This window comes from Catharus ustulatus, chromosome 9 (assembly GCF_009819885.2).
Source record: "Catharus ustulatus isolate bCatUst1 chromosome 9, bCatUst1.pri.v2, whole genome shotgun sequence".
Classification (NCBI taxonomy): Eukaryota; Metazoa; Chordata; class Aves; order Passeriformes; family Turdidae; genus Catharus; species Catharus ustulatus.
In genome coordinates, this window is record NC_046229.1 from 2,383,089 (window position 1) to 2,398,418 (window position 15,330).

Genomic DNA, 15,330 nt, shown 5'->3' on the forward strand with positions numbered 1-15,330 from the left:
AAATTAAACAGAGGAGAGTTTTGAAAATATAATTTCCATAGGAATGATGTTCTTTCAAAACCTTTTCCTACCTTATCTGATTACAGGAGTCCAGGGCTGCTTTCCTCCCACAAAAATCCACTTGAAATAAGTACCAACAGTTTATTTTCATTGAAAAGTGTAACAAGTTGAGAAAGTTGCATATACAAACAGTTGAAACAAAATATTACAAGTGAATTTATCAATACATACAGGCAGAATCCCAGAAAAGCTCCTGGTGTGGAGCAGTTCCAGCAGCTGAGGGAAGAGGGATTTGGATTGGGATTTTTTTAAGCTTTGAAAATGCAGATCCTGGTCACATCCCAAAGCTTGAAAGGCAAAGTTTAAGACTTTTAATTTAAAAAAAATCAGTATTGAAAAATGGCTTCAGTGTTTTCTAGCAAAGAAAAGGGAGAAGGAGGTGGCTCCTGGCCTCAGTGAACTCAATCCAAGTGGATTTGCAGCAGGATTCCAAGGAATTGGAATTCCAGAGCCTTGCAATGAGGGCTGGCTCCTCCTTCTCCTGCCACTGATGGCAAAAGGAAGGATTGCTGATCTCCAGCTCCAAGGGCTGATGGCAGAACAGAACAACTCGAGCCAGAGCTGCTAAAAAGCTAAAAATACAAAAAGTCTTTAAAAAAAAAAAAAAAAGAAAATACACTCAAAAGTGGGAAACAAAACAATGTGGGGTAGCCCAGGGGAGCTGTCCCACACCTGTGGAAGGATGATGCTGCCTCACACTGGGAATGACTTCCTCCATGGAAAAGCTGTGGATTCTCAGCCTAGAAACAAAGTGATTCCACTGTGCAAGGGTCAGCTCTCCAATCCCAGGGAATATTCTGAGGCAGCACAGGACAGCATCTCCCTTTGAACAGGCATTTATTGAGAACATCACCCAGGCTCTGGGAATCCATTTGGTATCACTCCATTCCAGGATTAAGGAGAAATATTAAAAATTGAAAGGCTGTAAATGCAGAGCTCTTAATCCTGGAAAAAGGAAAAGTTGGGAAAAAAAAACCCTCCCACATTCGGAGTTAAAAAAATACAAAATAATTACTGTCAGGACTTCCTCTTTTAACTTCCTCAGGCTGAGGACTGGAGAAAGGATCAGCTTTCTTTCCTCTGGGTTTTTATTGCTTTCAGCTGGAGCTGCCCCAGCTCCCCAAGTCCTTGTGCTCTGTCCCTCAGGTGCCAAAGCCAACGCTGTCCCCTCCTCTCCTGTCACACCCGTGTCCTTGATGTGCCGGGACAGAGCTGGCTCCTCTTGGGACACTCACCCCGTGCAGAAAGAACTCCTTGGCTGAAGTTAAGGCAGCAATAAATACAGAGGGGTTCCCAGCTGCCTTCCCTGGGCCACAGGGGCTCCAGCAGCGCTGGGCTGGCTCAGTACACGCGCTTCTTCTTCAGCGACGACTCCGAGTAGCGCGGCGCCGGCAGCTCCGCGGGGCCGGGCTCGGGGGACGACACCAGGTACGAGGAGCTGCGCTTGGGGGCCTGGCACAGGGAGACACAGCCTGCCTCAGTGCTCCAGCACAGAGCAGGGAACTCAAGCACAGCCTTTGGATGGACTGAAACATCAAGCCACCCACATACAATGGGAGTTTAAGTGGAAGAATACATTTAAGTTTAGAGTAAGTTTGAGTTTTAGGATAAGTCAGTACATTTTAGTGTGAGCTTCAGTGCTTTCAGCAAGTAAGAGGTGCAGATAGCAGAGCAGAACAAGTTCTAGTGAAGGTTAAAAACATTAATGTTTTCACTAGAGGCTCCAGAAGTTCCTTTGGATGGACTGAAGTATGTCAAGCCACCCACACACAGAATGGGAGTTTGTGGAAGAATAAGTCTAAGTTTAGCGTAAGTTTGAGTTTTAGGATAAGTCAGTCAGTTTTAGTGTGAGCTGTAGTGCTTTCAGTAAGTGAAAAGTCTAGACAGCAGAGTAGAACAAGTTCTAGTGAAGGTTAAAAACATTAATGTTTTCACTAGAGGCTCCAGAAATTCCTTTGGATGGAATGAAACATGGCAAGTCACCCACACATACAATGGGAAGTTAAATGGGAGAATAAGTTTAGCTGTAAGTTTGAGTTTTAGGATAAGAAGTCAGTCAGTTTTAGTGTGAGCTGCAGTGCTTTCAGTAAGTGAAAGGTACAGATGCCAGAGTAGAACAAGTTCTAGTGAAGGTTAATAAACACACTGATGTTTTCAGTGCTGGCTCCAGAAGTTCCTTTGGATGGACTGAAACATGGCAAGCCACCCACACACAGAATGGGAGTTTAAGTGGAAGGATAAGTTTAGATGTAAGTTTGAGTTTTAGGATAAGTCAGTCAGTTTTAGTGTGAGCTGCAATGCTTTCAGTAAGTGAAAGGTGCAGACAGCAGAGGAGAACAAGTTATAGTGAAGGTTAATAACATATTAATGTTTTCACTAGAGGCTCCAGAAGTTCCTTTGGATGGATTGAAACATGTCAAGCCCCCACACATAGAATGGGAGTTTAAGTGGAAGAATAAGTTTAAGTTTAGATATAAGTTTTAGGATAAGAAAGTCAGTAAGTCAGTACATTTTAGTGTGAGCTGCAGTGCTTTCAGTAAGTGAAAGGTGCAGACAGCAGAGTAGAACAAGTTCTAGTGAAGGTTCATAAACATACTATTGTTTTCACTAGAGGCTCCAGAAGTTCCTTTGGATGGACTGAAACGTCAAGCCCCCCACACATACAATGGGAGTTCAAATGGAAGAATAAGATTAAGTTTAGATGTAAGTTTTAGGATGTCAGTCAGTTTTAGTGTGAGCTGCAGTGCTTTCAGTAAGTAAAAGGTGCAGATAGCAGAACAGAAGAACAAGTTCTAGTGAAGGTTAATAAACATATTTTCAGTGCAGGCTCCAGCAGTTTGTTGGGAGACCATGCTTAGATAAAACAGAGTTCCAGTGAGAATATTGCTGATACTTTTCAGATAGAACAAGCAGATGTATATATAGTTTATAAGAATTTTAACATGTTAAGAAATGAGAATTCTCATAGGTTAAGTGGCAGTGGTCAGAGTTTATGTGTTAGCTTGTTGGAAAAAAGACCTTGTGAGATCCATCACCACTTCACCATTTTTAACTTGTTAGCCAGAAGTGCTGTAGCACTCACTGTAACACAGATAAGAATTAATAAACATCTGAGTCTGAACACGAAATTCCATCCCTTGTGCATTAATCCCCTCTCTGACTGAAGAGGAAAAATGAAGATAAAAACAAATACCACCACTGCCAATGAACAGTGCTCCAGGCTGGGAATCCCCAGTGAAGTGATGCCAAAGATTCCTCCACTCCTGCAGCTCTGAGGTGCTGGATTTGTGCCCTCTCCCTAAAAAACCCCAGTGGTAAAAGCACATTTGTGGTGCCTGGGCCCCTCCCACAGCACCTGGATAAAATCTGGCTTTGGTCAGACATCTCCAGCCTTTAGCACGAGCACCTTTCACTCTCTGCAGAGTTTCAGTCCTGGCCCAGCTCCCAAGCCAGGCCAGGGGGTGGGAGATGAATTCTGGGGTCTGTGCAGGATCTCAGGCCCTGCCTGGACATGGATGGATCTTTAATGGCAATTCCAGCTCTGACACAGCAGCCCTGAGGGCCCAGGGTGGGGTTTCTGTGAGGGCACAGCTGCTCTCAAACATCCTTCACAGGCACTGAAATCCCCCCAAGGCTCCCTGGCTTCACCTCCCCTTTGGAAAAACCTTTCCCAGCAGCTCTCCAACATCCTGTGCTGTTCACATTCCCAACTCAAACTGCTCCTGCTCACACCAATTTCATCCTGGGGGGCTCCTTCATCACAAACACAAAATTCTTTGAGGAAATGTGGGAAATAGAAAAGGTACAAGACTCTCAAAAAGCTCTGTGAAAGCAAATCTCAAAATAGAAAAATGCAAAAATACTTAAAGTACAAGAAGCAACAAGGCTGTAAACTATGTAAAGATAAGCCTCAAGAAAATATGTTAAAATAATAAAATAATGAAGCTTTAACCGTTGTTTTAAGCTATTAGATGGTTCAAAGTAAGATTTATTAATTGGCCTGAACAAATGCTTGTCAGCTTTTAGCATTATACTATTAAAAAGTTGTTAAAAGACTTTGTAAGAAAAAAAACTTTGCTGTTATTAGCAACTAAAAGTGTTTCCATCTCCTGTGCTTAACTCTGTAAAATAAAATTAGTAATTATAATAAAGCTTCAAACAATGGCTCCAACAATTCTGTCCCATTGGTTGTATATATATATGTAAATATAAAATAAAAAAATATGTATTTCCCTAAAAACCAACAAGGAAAGACTTTAAGCTCTCCCCCTGCCCTCTCTCTGCAGCTGTCGCCCATGTCCTGTGTCCCTGCACCAGGTCCTGCCTCTCTGATGCTTCACACAAACCCCAACCCTGCTCCTCCTGAGCCTCTGAACCAGCAGGATTTAAAAAAGCCTTAAAAAATGCCCAAAAAAAAGCCCAAAAGAGCCCCAAAAATCCCTAAAAAAGCCCCAAAAAGCCCAAAAAAAGCAGAATTCAAAGGAGCTGAGGTGCTGCACTCACAGCCACAGGCACAGACCGAACTGGCAGAGCCTCACTGAGGTTTAGCTGCAGTTGCAGCAGTTTGGAGGCAAACTGTGCTGCTGTGCCTGTGCCAAGGCCCTGCCTGTGGCTCCTCCTGCCTTTTATGGCTCCTGGCACTGCAATCAACATCCCAGAGCTGCTCTGCATCCCCACAACCTCCCTGGACACAAACTGAGAGGTGCTGCTTGCCTCAAACCCCACTCTTTCATGTCTCAGCCCATGGCCAGGCTTGTTTTACCCCAGATGATGTCACAGCCAGCTCTACCCAGGAGTCAGCAATTGCTGGAGTTAAAAGGAATGCACAGCCTCCAAAATCTCCAAAAAAAAGGAATCTCATGCCCAGTCTAACTGCAGAACCCCCAGGATTTAATGCTGTGATGTCAGGGCCAGGCCCCTCAGCTCTCCCACCCATAAAACAGGAGAAATGGGATTTACCTACAGGGAAAATTCCTCAGCAGATCTAAATCCTAACCAGACTCCATCAACTGGCCCTCACTGCTTCCAAAGCATTGGGAAATGTTTCTATTTATTGAGGAAAACTCAGTGTCCCCTGAAGCACCAGCACAGGAAGTTTTGCTCAGTGAGTGTGGCTGAAGCAGGCTGCAGCTGACACCTGCTGGAATTCCAAATAAAAACCATTTTATCCCCCAGGATCCACTGAAAGGGCTGTTGGTAACCTGGGTGCTGCCCAAGATCAGGTAAACCAAGAACTGCTTTAGAAACACACACACCAAAAAAAAAAAAAAAGGTGTATTTTGAAAATTAGGTAAATAAAAATTTTTAGTTTTACCCCATGTTTTTTGCTTTCCAGGAAATTTTGAGCTGCTCTCTGCACTTCAGAGATTCTATCCCAGTGCAAACCACCTGCAAGCCAGGTAAACACCCATTTAAATCCAGTGTGAACCTTCTCCTCCTCTCTTCCTGCTTTATTTGCCTCCTTCCAGGCAGTTTTGCACGCTTTTATCTCTCCAAGAAACTCCCAAAAACCCAGCCCTGCTCTGAAAGGAGCAGATCCCCAGGGCCTGGAGGGCTCTGCAAGGCTCTGGAGCTGGCCCAAGCTCTTCTCACATTCCCAGATTTGTGTGAGGGATGCAGAGGGAAAGCTCCACTCGGGGGCAGCAGCAGCCAGGGAAGCAACATCTCAGCCACTGCTCCTCCTCTCCTCTCACCTGCTTTAAGGGATTTGCTGGAGGGGGCTGCAAACCTGGCTGGGCTCCACTCAAAAGGGCAGGCACCACCTGCAGGCAGGTGCTGTAGTCTGGGAAAGATCCACCTGCAGATTCCTGAATCCACAATGGGATCCATCAAGCAGAAGGAAGAAAGGTTTAATAATTATTTTTTTTTTTTTGCTGTGGTGATGAGCTTTCAGCAGGTATGGAAATATTGAGTATTAAATTCACAGCAGCTTGGGTGTGCAGCAATTCCTGGAGCAAAATGTGGGATTTGGAGGATGGTTTAGTTTGTGTAATTCCTTTAAAAAGTGTCTTTCTCCTTGGTGACAAAAACCTCAGCTTGAGCAAGAAACAGCCCTTCCATGCTGGGAAATGCCATCAATGGTGTGCTGCTTCCTGGTGGGAATATCTGAATCCATTCCTGAGCCTTGCAGGTGATTTTGGATGGTGGAATTTTCAAGAGGGATATTTTGGGTGTGACTCCAGGGGGTGCAGCTGTGCCCATGCAGTGCCTTCCCCCCAGGCTCTCCAGCCCCTCACTGCTGTGCCAACACACAAAGCAGGTGTCCTAAAGCTGATGGCAGCAACAGCCAGTGGAGACAGCAAGAAAATGAAATGATTTCTCACCTCACAGGCTCCATTTTCCAAGCCATCCACTCTGGCCTGGGCAGAGTGATGTGCCTGAGCACAGTGCTGGTACCAGTGCTGGACAGGCTCCTAGAGAGGAGCAGAAATCCTCTCCCATGCCTGCCTACAATTCTTACAACCCAAAGCTCTCCAAGAAGCATCAAAACAAACACATAAAATTATGGTAAGTGCTTAAAACACACAGGAGGCACCTTGGTGTCCCCACTGCCAGCCTGGGGAGGAGGCAGCTCTCAGATTTCCCAGTTTCATACAGAGCTGGGATGGTTAATGAAAATCTGGGGATGTTCTTTCCCAGTGTGTGTGGAAGTGGCTCTGAGCACTGCAGCTCTCTCCAGACCCTGCACCTCTGATCACCACATGGGGAGCACATCCTGTGCTCTGAGAGCAGCTGCCAAGCATCCCCCAAGCTGAGCAGGAACTGGGAGGCAGAGCTCTCCTCTCTGGGATCCAGCCAAAGTTCAAGACTTAAAAACTTCTGGGGAAGGCAAAGAGAAAACCCCCCAGGTTTTGGAGCAGACAAAAGCCAAGGCAGAGGTGCTGAGAAGTCATTTTCAGTGAGTGCCTGGAGCTCAGGCTCTCAAGAATCAATATTTTCAAGGGTTGTGATTTCAGCAGGGACTGTTCTTTGTGCTAAACCTGCTTTGAACACTGAGAGAGGCAAAGTGTCACTTCAGGAAGAACACCCAGAGAAAACAAGGAGAGAATCCCAGGGACACCAGGGGTGCAATTCCTACCTGTGGGTATTCCCCAGGCTGCTGGGAATAACTGAAATAATTTTCCATTGCATGTTGTGATGCAGTTCCCTGAGACACAGCAGCATCCATGACATTGTTTGGAAGGCTGGTCTGCTGTGGAGGACTGGAGGCTTTGCTGGCAATTGCTGCTGGGAACACAAAGAACAGAGCTGGAATAAACACCTGGCTCATAAAAAACACACTAATTAGGTTCTGTTCCAAGATTAAAATTGAAATTTGCCTTTTCACATTAGGCTGTGGCCCAAATTCATCAGTACTGCTGATAATTGAAAGGTTTCTGGAAGTTTGTGAGCCTCTGAAAATTTAACCCTGCTTAATTACTTCGCAATTTTAAGGCACACTACAAGATTTCCTTGAGCATAAATGGTCACTGGATTTACCAGGCAAACAGGATAAATACTTGCCATGCTCTGGCTGTGGAAATTTGCAGTTAAGTCCATGAAATGTTTGCTTACCTGGCAGACAGATACCAGGCAAAACACTTGCCAGATTCAAGTAGGGGTTGGTGCTCAGCCGAATTTCTTTTGGGGGCTCCCCAAGCAGAGAAGTTTGTTTTTTCAAGGGAGTCTGAAAAATGGACAGGGCAGTTTGCATTAAATTCAGATCAAATTGATCAGAAATAAAATTAATTGACCCAGCAGGGTCTTTGAAAAAGCTTAGTCCTATGAAAAAATATCTTGAAGTGGAACTTTTGAAATAAAATGAAATTTTGAAGTCAATCCTTCAAAAGTTCCATTTTATTTCAGCAATCTGCACACATTGCCTGCACTTTTTTCTTCCAAGTAGTTTTTGTAGGAATGTTTCTCTTCAGACTGCAACTTCCTAAAGGATATTACAAAACAAACAAACAAAAGAGAACTTTTTATATGCAAGTGAAAGAACAATAATCACTCGAGCAATTCCAGATGCAGGGAGCGAACACTGAGTGCATGGCCAAGACAAAATCAACTCTTTTTACTTGGAGACACAAGGAAATAAAGGACAAATGTCAGGAAAATCATGAATTAAGCACATGTTTCCCCAAAATTGTACTGATGTATATTCTAAAAAAGGTAAATTTTGCTAAGGGTAGAAAAAAAATTCTGAAATAATGAGATCACTAAAATCCCATAATCCTCTCTCACCTCACCTTCAAGGAAATAAATATAATTTGAAATGCTGATAATTAAAAGGGGAATATTTATATACAAACATACAAGCACCTGGAAAGCCAAAGGTTCCCCCCCACCAGCAGAACTGCTCCTGATTAATCATAAAATTCCATTTTTGGCCTTTGCCAGGGATGCTGGCCCAGAGATACATTTCATCATCAACCACTGTGGAATGGAATAAAGGCCTGCAGCACTGGGAGCTGCCTTTGTTCCTTCAGCTGGACCACCAAGGAGCAGCATTGTTCTCTCCCATCACCCACAGCTGCAGGGACCTCTGCAAGTCCCAGGGATGCTCCTGGGATGGAGCAAATTGGACACTGGAGATGCAGGCGTGGTTAAATAAAGGAGAGAGGAGAGGAGAGGGAGAGGGAGAGGGAGAGGGAGAGGGAGAGAGAGGAGAGACAGGAAGTAGAAGAGAGAAAAAAACAGAGGACAGGAAAGGAGAAGAGAAAGAAAGGAGAGAGAAAGTAGAGAGGGAGAAAGAACAGAGAGAGGGGAAAGAACAGAGAGAGGGAGAAAGCAGAGAAAAGCAGAGGGAAGCAGTGAGAAGCAGAGGGAAGCAGAGGGAAGCAGAGCAGGAGGTTCTGTGTGCTGTGCTCCCAGCCCCTGTGCTCAGCTCCCAGCCCCTGTGCTCAGTCCCAGCTCTGTGTGCTCAGCTCCCAGCCCCTGTGCTCAGCTCCCAGTCCCTGTGCTCAGCTCCCAGCCCCTGTGCTCAGCTCCCAGCCCTTGTGCTCAGCTCCCAGCCCCTGTGCTCAGCTCCCAGCCCCTGTGCTCAGCTCCCAGCCCTTGTGCTCAGCTCCCAGCTCTGTGTGCTCAGCTCCCAGTCCCTGTGCTCAGCTCCCAGCCCCTGTGCTCAGCTCCCAGCCCCTGTGCTCAGCTCCCAGCTCTGTGTGCTCAGCTCCCAGCCCCTGTGCTCAGCTCCCAGCTCTGTGTGCTCAGCTCCCAGCTCTGTGTGCTCAGCTCCCAGCCCCTGTGCTCAGCTCCCAGCTCTGTGTGCTCAGCTCCCAGCTCTGTGTGCTCAGCTCCCAGCCCCTGTGCTCAGCTCCCAGCCCCTGTGCTCAGCTCCCAGCCCTTGTGCTCAGCTCCCAGTCCCTGTGCTCAGCTCCCAGCCCCTGTGCTCAGCTCCCAGCCCCTGTGCTCAGCTCCCAGCTCTGTGTGCTCAGCTCCCAGCCCCTGTGCTCAGCTCCCAGCTCTGTGTGCTCAGCTCCCAGCCCCTGTGCTCAGCTCCCAGCCCGGTGTGCTCAGCTCCCAGCTCTGTGTGCTCAGCTCCCAGCCCCTGTGCTCAGCTCCCAGCCCCTGTGCTCAGCTCCCAGCCCCTGTGCTCAGCTCCCAGCCCCTGTGCTCAGCTCTCAGCCCCTGTGCTCAGCTCCCAGCCCCTGTGCTCAGCTCCCAGCTCTGTGTGCTCAGCTCCCAGCTCTGTGTGCTCAGCTCCCAGCCCCTGTGCTCAGCTCCCAGCCCCTGTGCTCAGCTCCCAGCCCCTGTGCTCAGCTCCCAGCCCCTGTGCTCAGCTCTCAGCCCCTGTGCTCAGCTCCCAGCCCCTGTGCTCAGCTCCCAGCTCTGTGTGCTCAGCTCCCAGCCCCTGTGCTCAGCTCCCAGCTCTGTGTGCTCAGCTCCCAGCTCTGTGTGCTCAGCTCCCAGCCCCTGTGCTCAGCTCCCAGCCCCTGTGCTGACTCCCAGGCCTTACCCCCAGGCTGGAGTCGCAGCTCTTGCCGTGGCCCGGGGTTTTGCCGAGCGCTGCCCGCAGAGCCCCGGCGCTGGCAGGGAAGGGCGGCGCTCCCGGCACGGCCTCGCCTTTGTCCGCAGCGCTGGGCCCGGGCACAGCGGGTCCGAGCAGGGGCTGGCTCGGGAAGAACGGCAGCACTCCCATCCCTGCTGCTGCTGCTGCTGCTGGGGGAGAAACCTCTGTTACACGGATTTCTTACACAGGGTTGGGTTATGGGGTTCAATTCTGCTGCACTGCTTTTTGTTCTTTTCCCTCCCAAGGGCAAACAACTCGGTTTGAAGCTGATTCAATAAAACTCTGACTTTTCTAAACATTCCCTGTGATAACTTACTTAGTGCTTCCTGGCATTTTCAAAAAAGCTGGGAACAACATCCTGGAGGATGCTGGATGGGATGCTGGGGAAACCCCACCTCAAGTGGTATTAGGAAGAATTCTTTGCACTCAAGAGCTGGGAAATGCTCTCCAAAATGAAAATCTGGATACTCAGAGGAGCTTTCTGCCCTGCCCTGGATGCCTTTTCCTTGCTCCTGGTTACTGCCATGACTCAGAGCAGGGTTGCAGAACACAGGGAGCAGTGGAGGAAACAAGATTAGAAAATCCTGGAATGCTTTGGGTTGGGAGATCTTAAGGATCATCCATTCCACCCCCTGCCATGGGGACACCTTTCAGCATCCCAGGCTGCTCCAACCTGCCAGGGATCCAGGGGCAGCCACAGCAAATCTGGGAATTCTATTCCAGAGCTCCCCACCCTCCCAGCCAGGAATTCCTTCCAATTTCCCATCTAAATCCACCCCTTTCCAGCTTCCTGTGTCCTGTCCCTCCATCCTTGTCCCCAGTCCCTCTGCAGCTCTCCTGGATCCCTTCAGGCCCTGCCAGGGCCTCTGAGCTCTCCCTGGATCCTTCTCCTCTCCAGGTGTCACCCCCAGTACCCAACTGATCTTTCCTCATAAATATTGAGGGCATCAGTGGCACAGAAATTTGCATTTCAAATTGACACCTGTCACAGATGGGTTGTTAAAACTCATTTCATAATAAAATGAAGCAAAGAGCAAATTTGAAGGCAAATTTGTGATGCCTCTTAAGCAACTCACATTTACCTGCTTTGAAAAACCCCACAAAATGTCACCCCTAAATAAAAACATATTCCAAGCTTAAAAAAAGGCAGTAACTGAGCCAGCAGAGCATTAACAACCTGCTTTTGTTACACAGGGGGGAAAGTCAGGTGTGGAATGGGGAGTTGGGCACTTGTACTGATTAGGGATGAAATAAAAATGTCATTTACACTTGAGAGCTTCTCCTCGAGGTGCCAGGCCTGAGCTGACTGCTGGCATCACCCCAATGCCCAGCACTGTCTGCAGCAGCATTGTTGGGGGCTCTCCCAGCAAACCTGGTTTCTAAAAGGAAGAAGAGAAAACTGTGTAAATGATTAAAATAATCTGCTCACAGCTACTTTTTACAACTTCAACCTTTTCAGCTCTGTGTTCAAGGATCACAGAACCATGAGGGGGTTGGGTAGGGAGGGAACTAAGAGATCATGGGCACCTGGTGCTAACAATGATTTCTTTTAGAAATTATAAGAGTGTTCAGAGGAGTCAGAGCTGCAGGGATGGCCTTACACTGTTTGCCTGCATGTTCTCCATCTTCAGCAGCTGCTGCTGGGGCAGGGGCAGGTGAGCAGGGCTCTGCAGCAGCAGGCTGGAGCTGTTCCCCAGGATGGAGCTCTGAGAAAGGATTAAAACAAGGCTTAAAACATTTTCACACAGTACTGCTTGAAGAAATTAAAGATTCTGAGTTAAGACAGCAATAGTTTCCTCCACAGAACTGATTTTGCTTCAGAGAAATATCCAGAGATGTTTCCCCCCACAATAATCTACATGAAATCCTACCCCAGAGCCATTAAAACCTGACAAATCACAGTGCCTGCACACTGGCAAGTCTATAAAATATTCACATTGCTCATTCAAAATATTCTGGATCAGTTTGCCACCAGAACTGAGCCACTGAATTAATAACTTTGGGGCACCTTCTTCACACTCTGCCATTGGTATATTCAACATTATGAGCTCTGGCCAGCACTGAGGCTTAAAATAAACTTTAAAAGACATCATGATTTATGCCACAGGCCTGGAAGTGTCTGGCAGCATCATCTGCCAGTAAAATATAGGTTGTTCTATAGCTTGTTGTACAAAAAATAAATATCCAGGACACTGAGATCATGCCAAGTCCACCTTTCTCTATTATTTTTTATCACCAAACCCAGGGAATGAAGACTCCCAAATATTTCCAAATATGTCTCTGGGTGTCAGGGTTAAATTCCCTAAGGAAAAACTAAAATATGATCTTCAGGACTCAGAAATGTGCTTTTCCAAACAGAGATGTGCCATATCTAGATTAGTTATGGATTTATTTTAATTGTCTCTGTGATTTCCAGGGCTGGTTATTGTCACCAGTGCCAGGGGCTGCTCCTTCTAAACTTGGCTCCAGTAACAAAGCAAAGTGGTTCAGTTGCAAAACTTGCAGAAATAAAAGAGTGGAAAAATCAGTCTGGTCAGAATCCTCAGAGGAAAGGCTCTGGATTAATCAAGATTGAATAAATTGCTGGATGGCTGAGGAAAACATCCCTGAGAAAGATGAAAATGCATTATTCTGCCACAGGATAATTTATAACTAAGAGAAATTAAGGGAAACAAGTTGAAAATCAGGCTACCTCGAGTTGAAAAATTACTGGGTGAATAACCTTCAAATCCTCTCTGTTGAATCCTTTTTAAATAATTATATTTAAATATTTATTCTCATTCTGTTACTTTACAAAGCCCTGAATAGAAAACAGAAACCCAAGACAGGCAGGGAGCTAAATCAGCATGACTGGGGAGGTGTTTCAGTGACAACACTGAATTTCAAGACAATAAAAATAAAACAGTGAGCTGCTTCTCTGGCTTTAGACAACACCCCAAAACAAATCACCCAAGAAGAGGAAAATGTGACTTATAGGAGAAATTCAACAGACCAACTGAAAATGGCATTTAATTTAAAAAAAAATTTATATATTTTTTATATGGGCAAAAGCAACTCACTGGATGGGACAAAATTAAGCAGCATTTATTCAAAATTAATATATTCACCCACCAGTTTTTAGAGAAAAAAACAGAAAAGCTCAATATACTTAACATAAGGAATATTTCTGCATTTTAGTGGGTGTTTTTTAAAGATCTCTATGCCTGTGTTTGCCAAAAGAACTGCAGAAATCATTGATGCTGAAGGGGATTTTATTTTTTAAATGGAAATTTCTGAAATATCAGAAATAACAGGGCCAAGTGATCAACTCCAGCCTCTTGTAGGTATTTGTGTAAATCCCCACCATGAATAATAAATTCAATTTTTGACTCCTGGCAGAGCTGGAGAAATCCCTGAGAGCAGCTCAGCCCAGGTTTTGGCTGTGGGTGCATTTTCTCATTCTCAATTTCTAGCACAAACTCATCTCAAAGATCCCCAGGAATTCTGGAATTGCAGGAGAACCTTGAGGGGTTTGTAAGTAAGAATTAACATCTGCACACCACTATTTTTTTATGGCACATCTGGGTCCCTGCAAACCTGAAAATGAAGCTAAGGGTGCTGAATTTGTTGTGTGCCAGGTTCCTTGAAAGCTCATTTAAAGAGGATTTTTTTTCTGCCAGTAATGACAAATTTTGTCTGCATTGGCAGGTTTTAAATCAAAAATTTAGATAAAATAATTCAATTTAGATAAAATAATTCAATTCTGTTAGCACTGCCTGCTCTCCATCTCACAACTTTCCTTAGAGCTCTAACAAGAACATTTAATTTTAGCTGTAATTCCTTAAAACTTTAGGATCTCTCATGTTAAGATGCCCCCAAATATCTCTTTTGATGAGTTTTTTAGGTCACATACCTGATGAACTTTATTCAACTGCAGAAAAGGTGGCCCAACTGCTGAATTTATGAGGTGAGGTAAACCTGCAGATGCTCCAAGAACTGTGTAAGAAACAAACACAAAAAAAAATTCATGTATTTTACAAATCAGGCAGGTAATAATCTGGAGAATTATCCTGTATTTTAAAATTTGCTTTCCAGGAAATGTTCGAGTGTGCAAAGGTACAGAAGGGAACGACAGAGTGGTTTAGGTTGGGAGAGGCTGTGAAAGCTTTTGGTGCTCAATTACCAGAATGTGAGAGCTCAAAGTCCCCTCCACACCTGAGAGTTTCAGTCCTGAGCTGATTCCAGGCTCAGCTTTATCTGAAGTGCTTTAAATTCAGACTCAGCTCAAGTGTTTCTGCCCTGAATGCTCACTTCACACCCCATTTCTGGGGTTTTTTTGTCACACACTCTCAGCTGGATCTCCTCATCACCTGGTTCCTGTTCTGAGCCCTTTCCCCCGTTGAAATGTGATTAATTAGGGTTTATGTTTATTCCCATCCTAATCAGAGCACAGAAATGTTTCTGGCTGTGCTGTAATAAACACTGCACTGCTGTGGCAGCAGCCAAAGAATAAAGATTTACATTGGCAACAGGAGAGAGACTCAGGCTGCAGGATTCAGATCCAGAATCAGATTTAAGTTCAGCAAAGCCTTGCAGAAACATTTCTTTCTAAACCCATTTCTAAAATGAATATTCAGAGCAGAGTTAACACAAGGATTATTTGTAGGGATTTTACCCAAACACAAGAGTGTAGCAAAGCACCTCTTGCTTTTGCTTCCATAAAATGTGAAATTATCTGCACAAACACACTGAAACAGTGTCTGCACAGAGTCCAAACATTATTTCAAATTAGATATTTGCAAAAGCCTTGCAGCACTAAGAACAGGGATTCATTTTGCTTTATTTCACAACACTTACCAGGTTTAACAGGGTGGCCACGCAGCTGGGGCTGCAGCAGCATCTGCAGCATTGCTGGATTATTAAAACTTTTCATGATCTGCACTGGATTTGGCTCTGGAAGCAAACCTTTCCTATTGTTCCTCATCTCCAAAGAAGAGATAAAAAGTGTTAGAAGCAGGAGAAAACAATGAGTGCATTTAAATCCCTCCAATTCCACTGGCAGTGCACACATCTGACACAGAATAAAAACCATTTCCTTCCCTGTTTCCTGCTCTTTCCCCCTCAAATGAAACACCTAACAAACCATCCCAACAAAATTTCAATTTCTTTTTTTCCTTTAAACCCAAAGTTCTCAGTACAGGAGAATAACAAAAGTTGCCATGAGCACCACATCTTGAACAGACTTCTCATCTCTTTTACAGAGATGTGGTCTGAGCTGGCTGAAGAGAGGGAACTCCTCTGCC

The 15,330-nt window shown here is 45.5% G+C and overlaps 1 protein-coding gene across 1 annotated transcript in view; it reads right to left on the bottom strand.

Annotated features, from left to right (window-relative positions):
- Nucleotides 1-127: 127 nt before the first annotated feature.
- LOC117000146 (ribonucleoprotein PTB-binding 2) overlaps nt 128-15,330 on the bottom strand; it is a 30,416-nt gene continuing 15,213 nt past the window's right edge. The window contains exons 6-13 of the mRNA XM_033067558.1: nt 14,885-15,011; nt 13,941-14,023; nt 11,650-11,754; nt 11,316-11,427; nt 9,995-10,197; nt 7,615-7,726; nt 7,139-7,287; nt 128-1,512 (exon numbers count right to left, since the gene is read on the bottom strand). Of these exons, the coding sequence (XP_032923449.1) occupies nt 1,402-1,512; nt 7,139-7,287; nt 7,615-7,726; nt 9,995-10,197; nt 11,316-11,427; nt 11,650-11,754; nt 13,941-14,023; nt 14,885-15,011 (1,002 nt within the window). The 3' untranslated portion in view covers nt 128-1,401. The remainder of the gene's footprint in view (nt 1,513-7,138; nt 7,288-7,614; nt 7,727-9,994; nt 10,198-11,315; nt 11,428-11,649; nt 11,755-13,940; nt 14,024-14,884; nt 15,012-15,330) is intronic.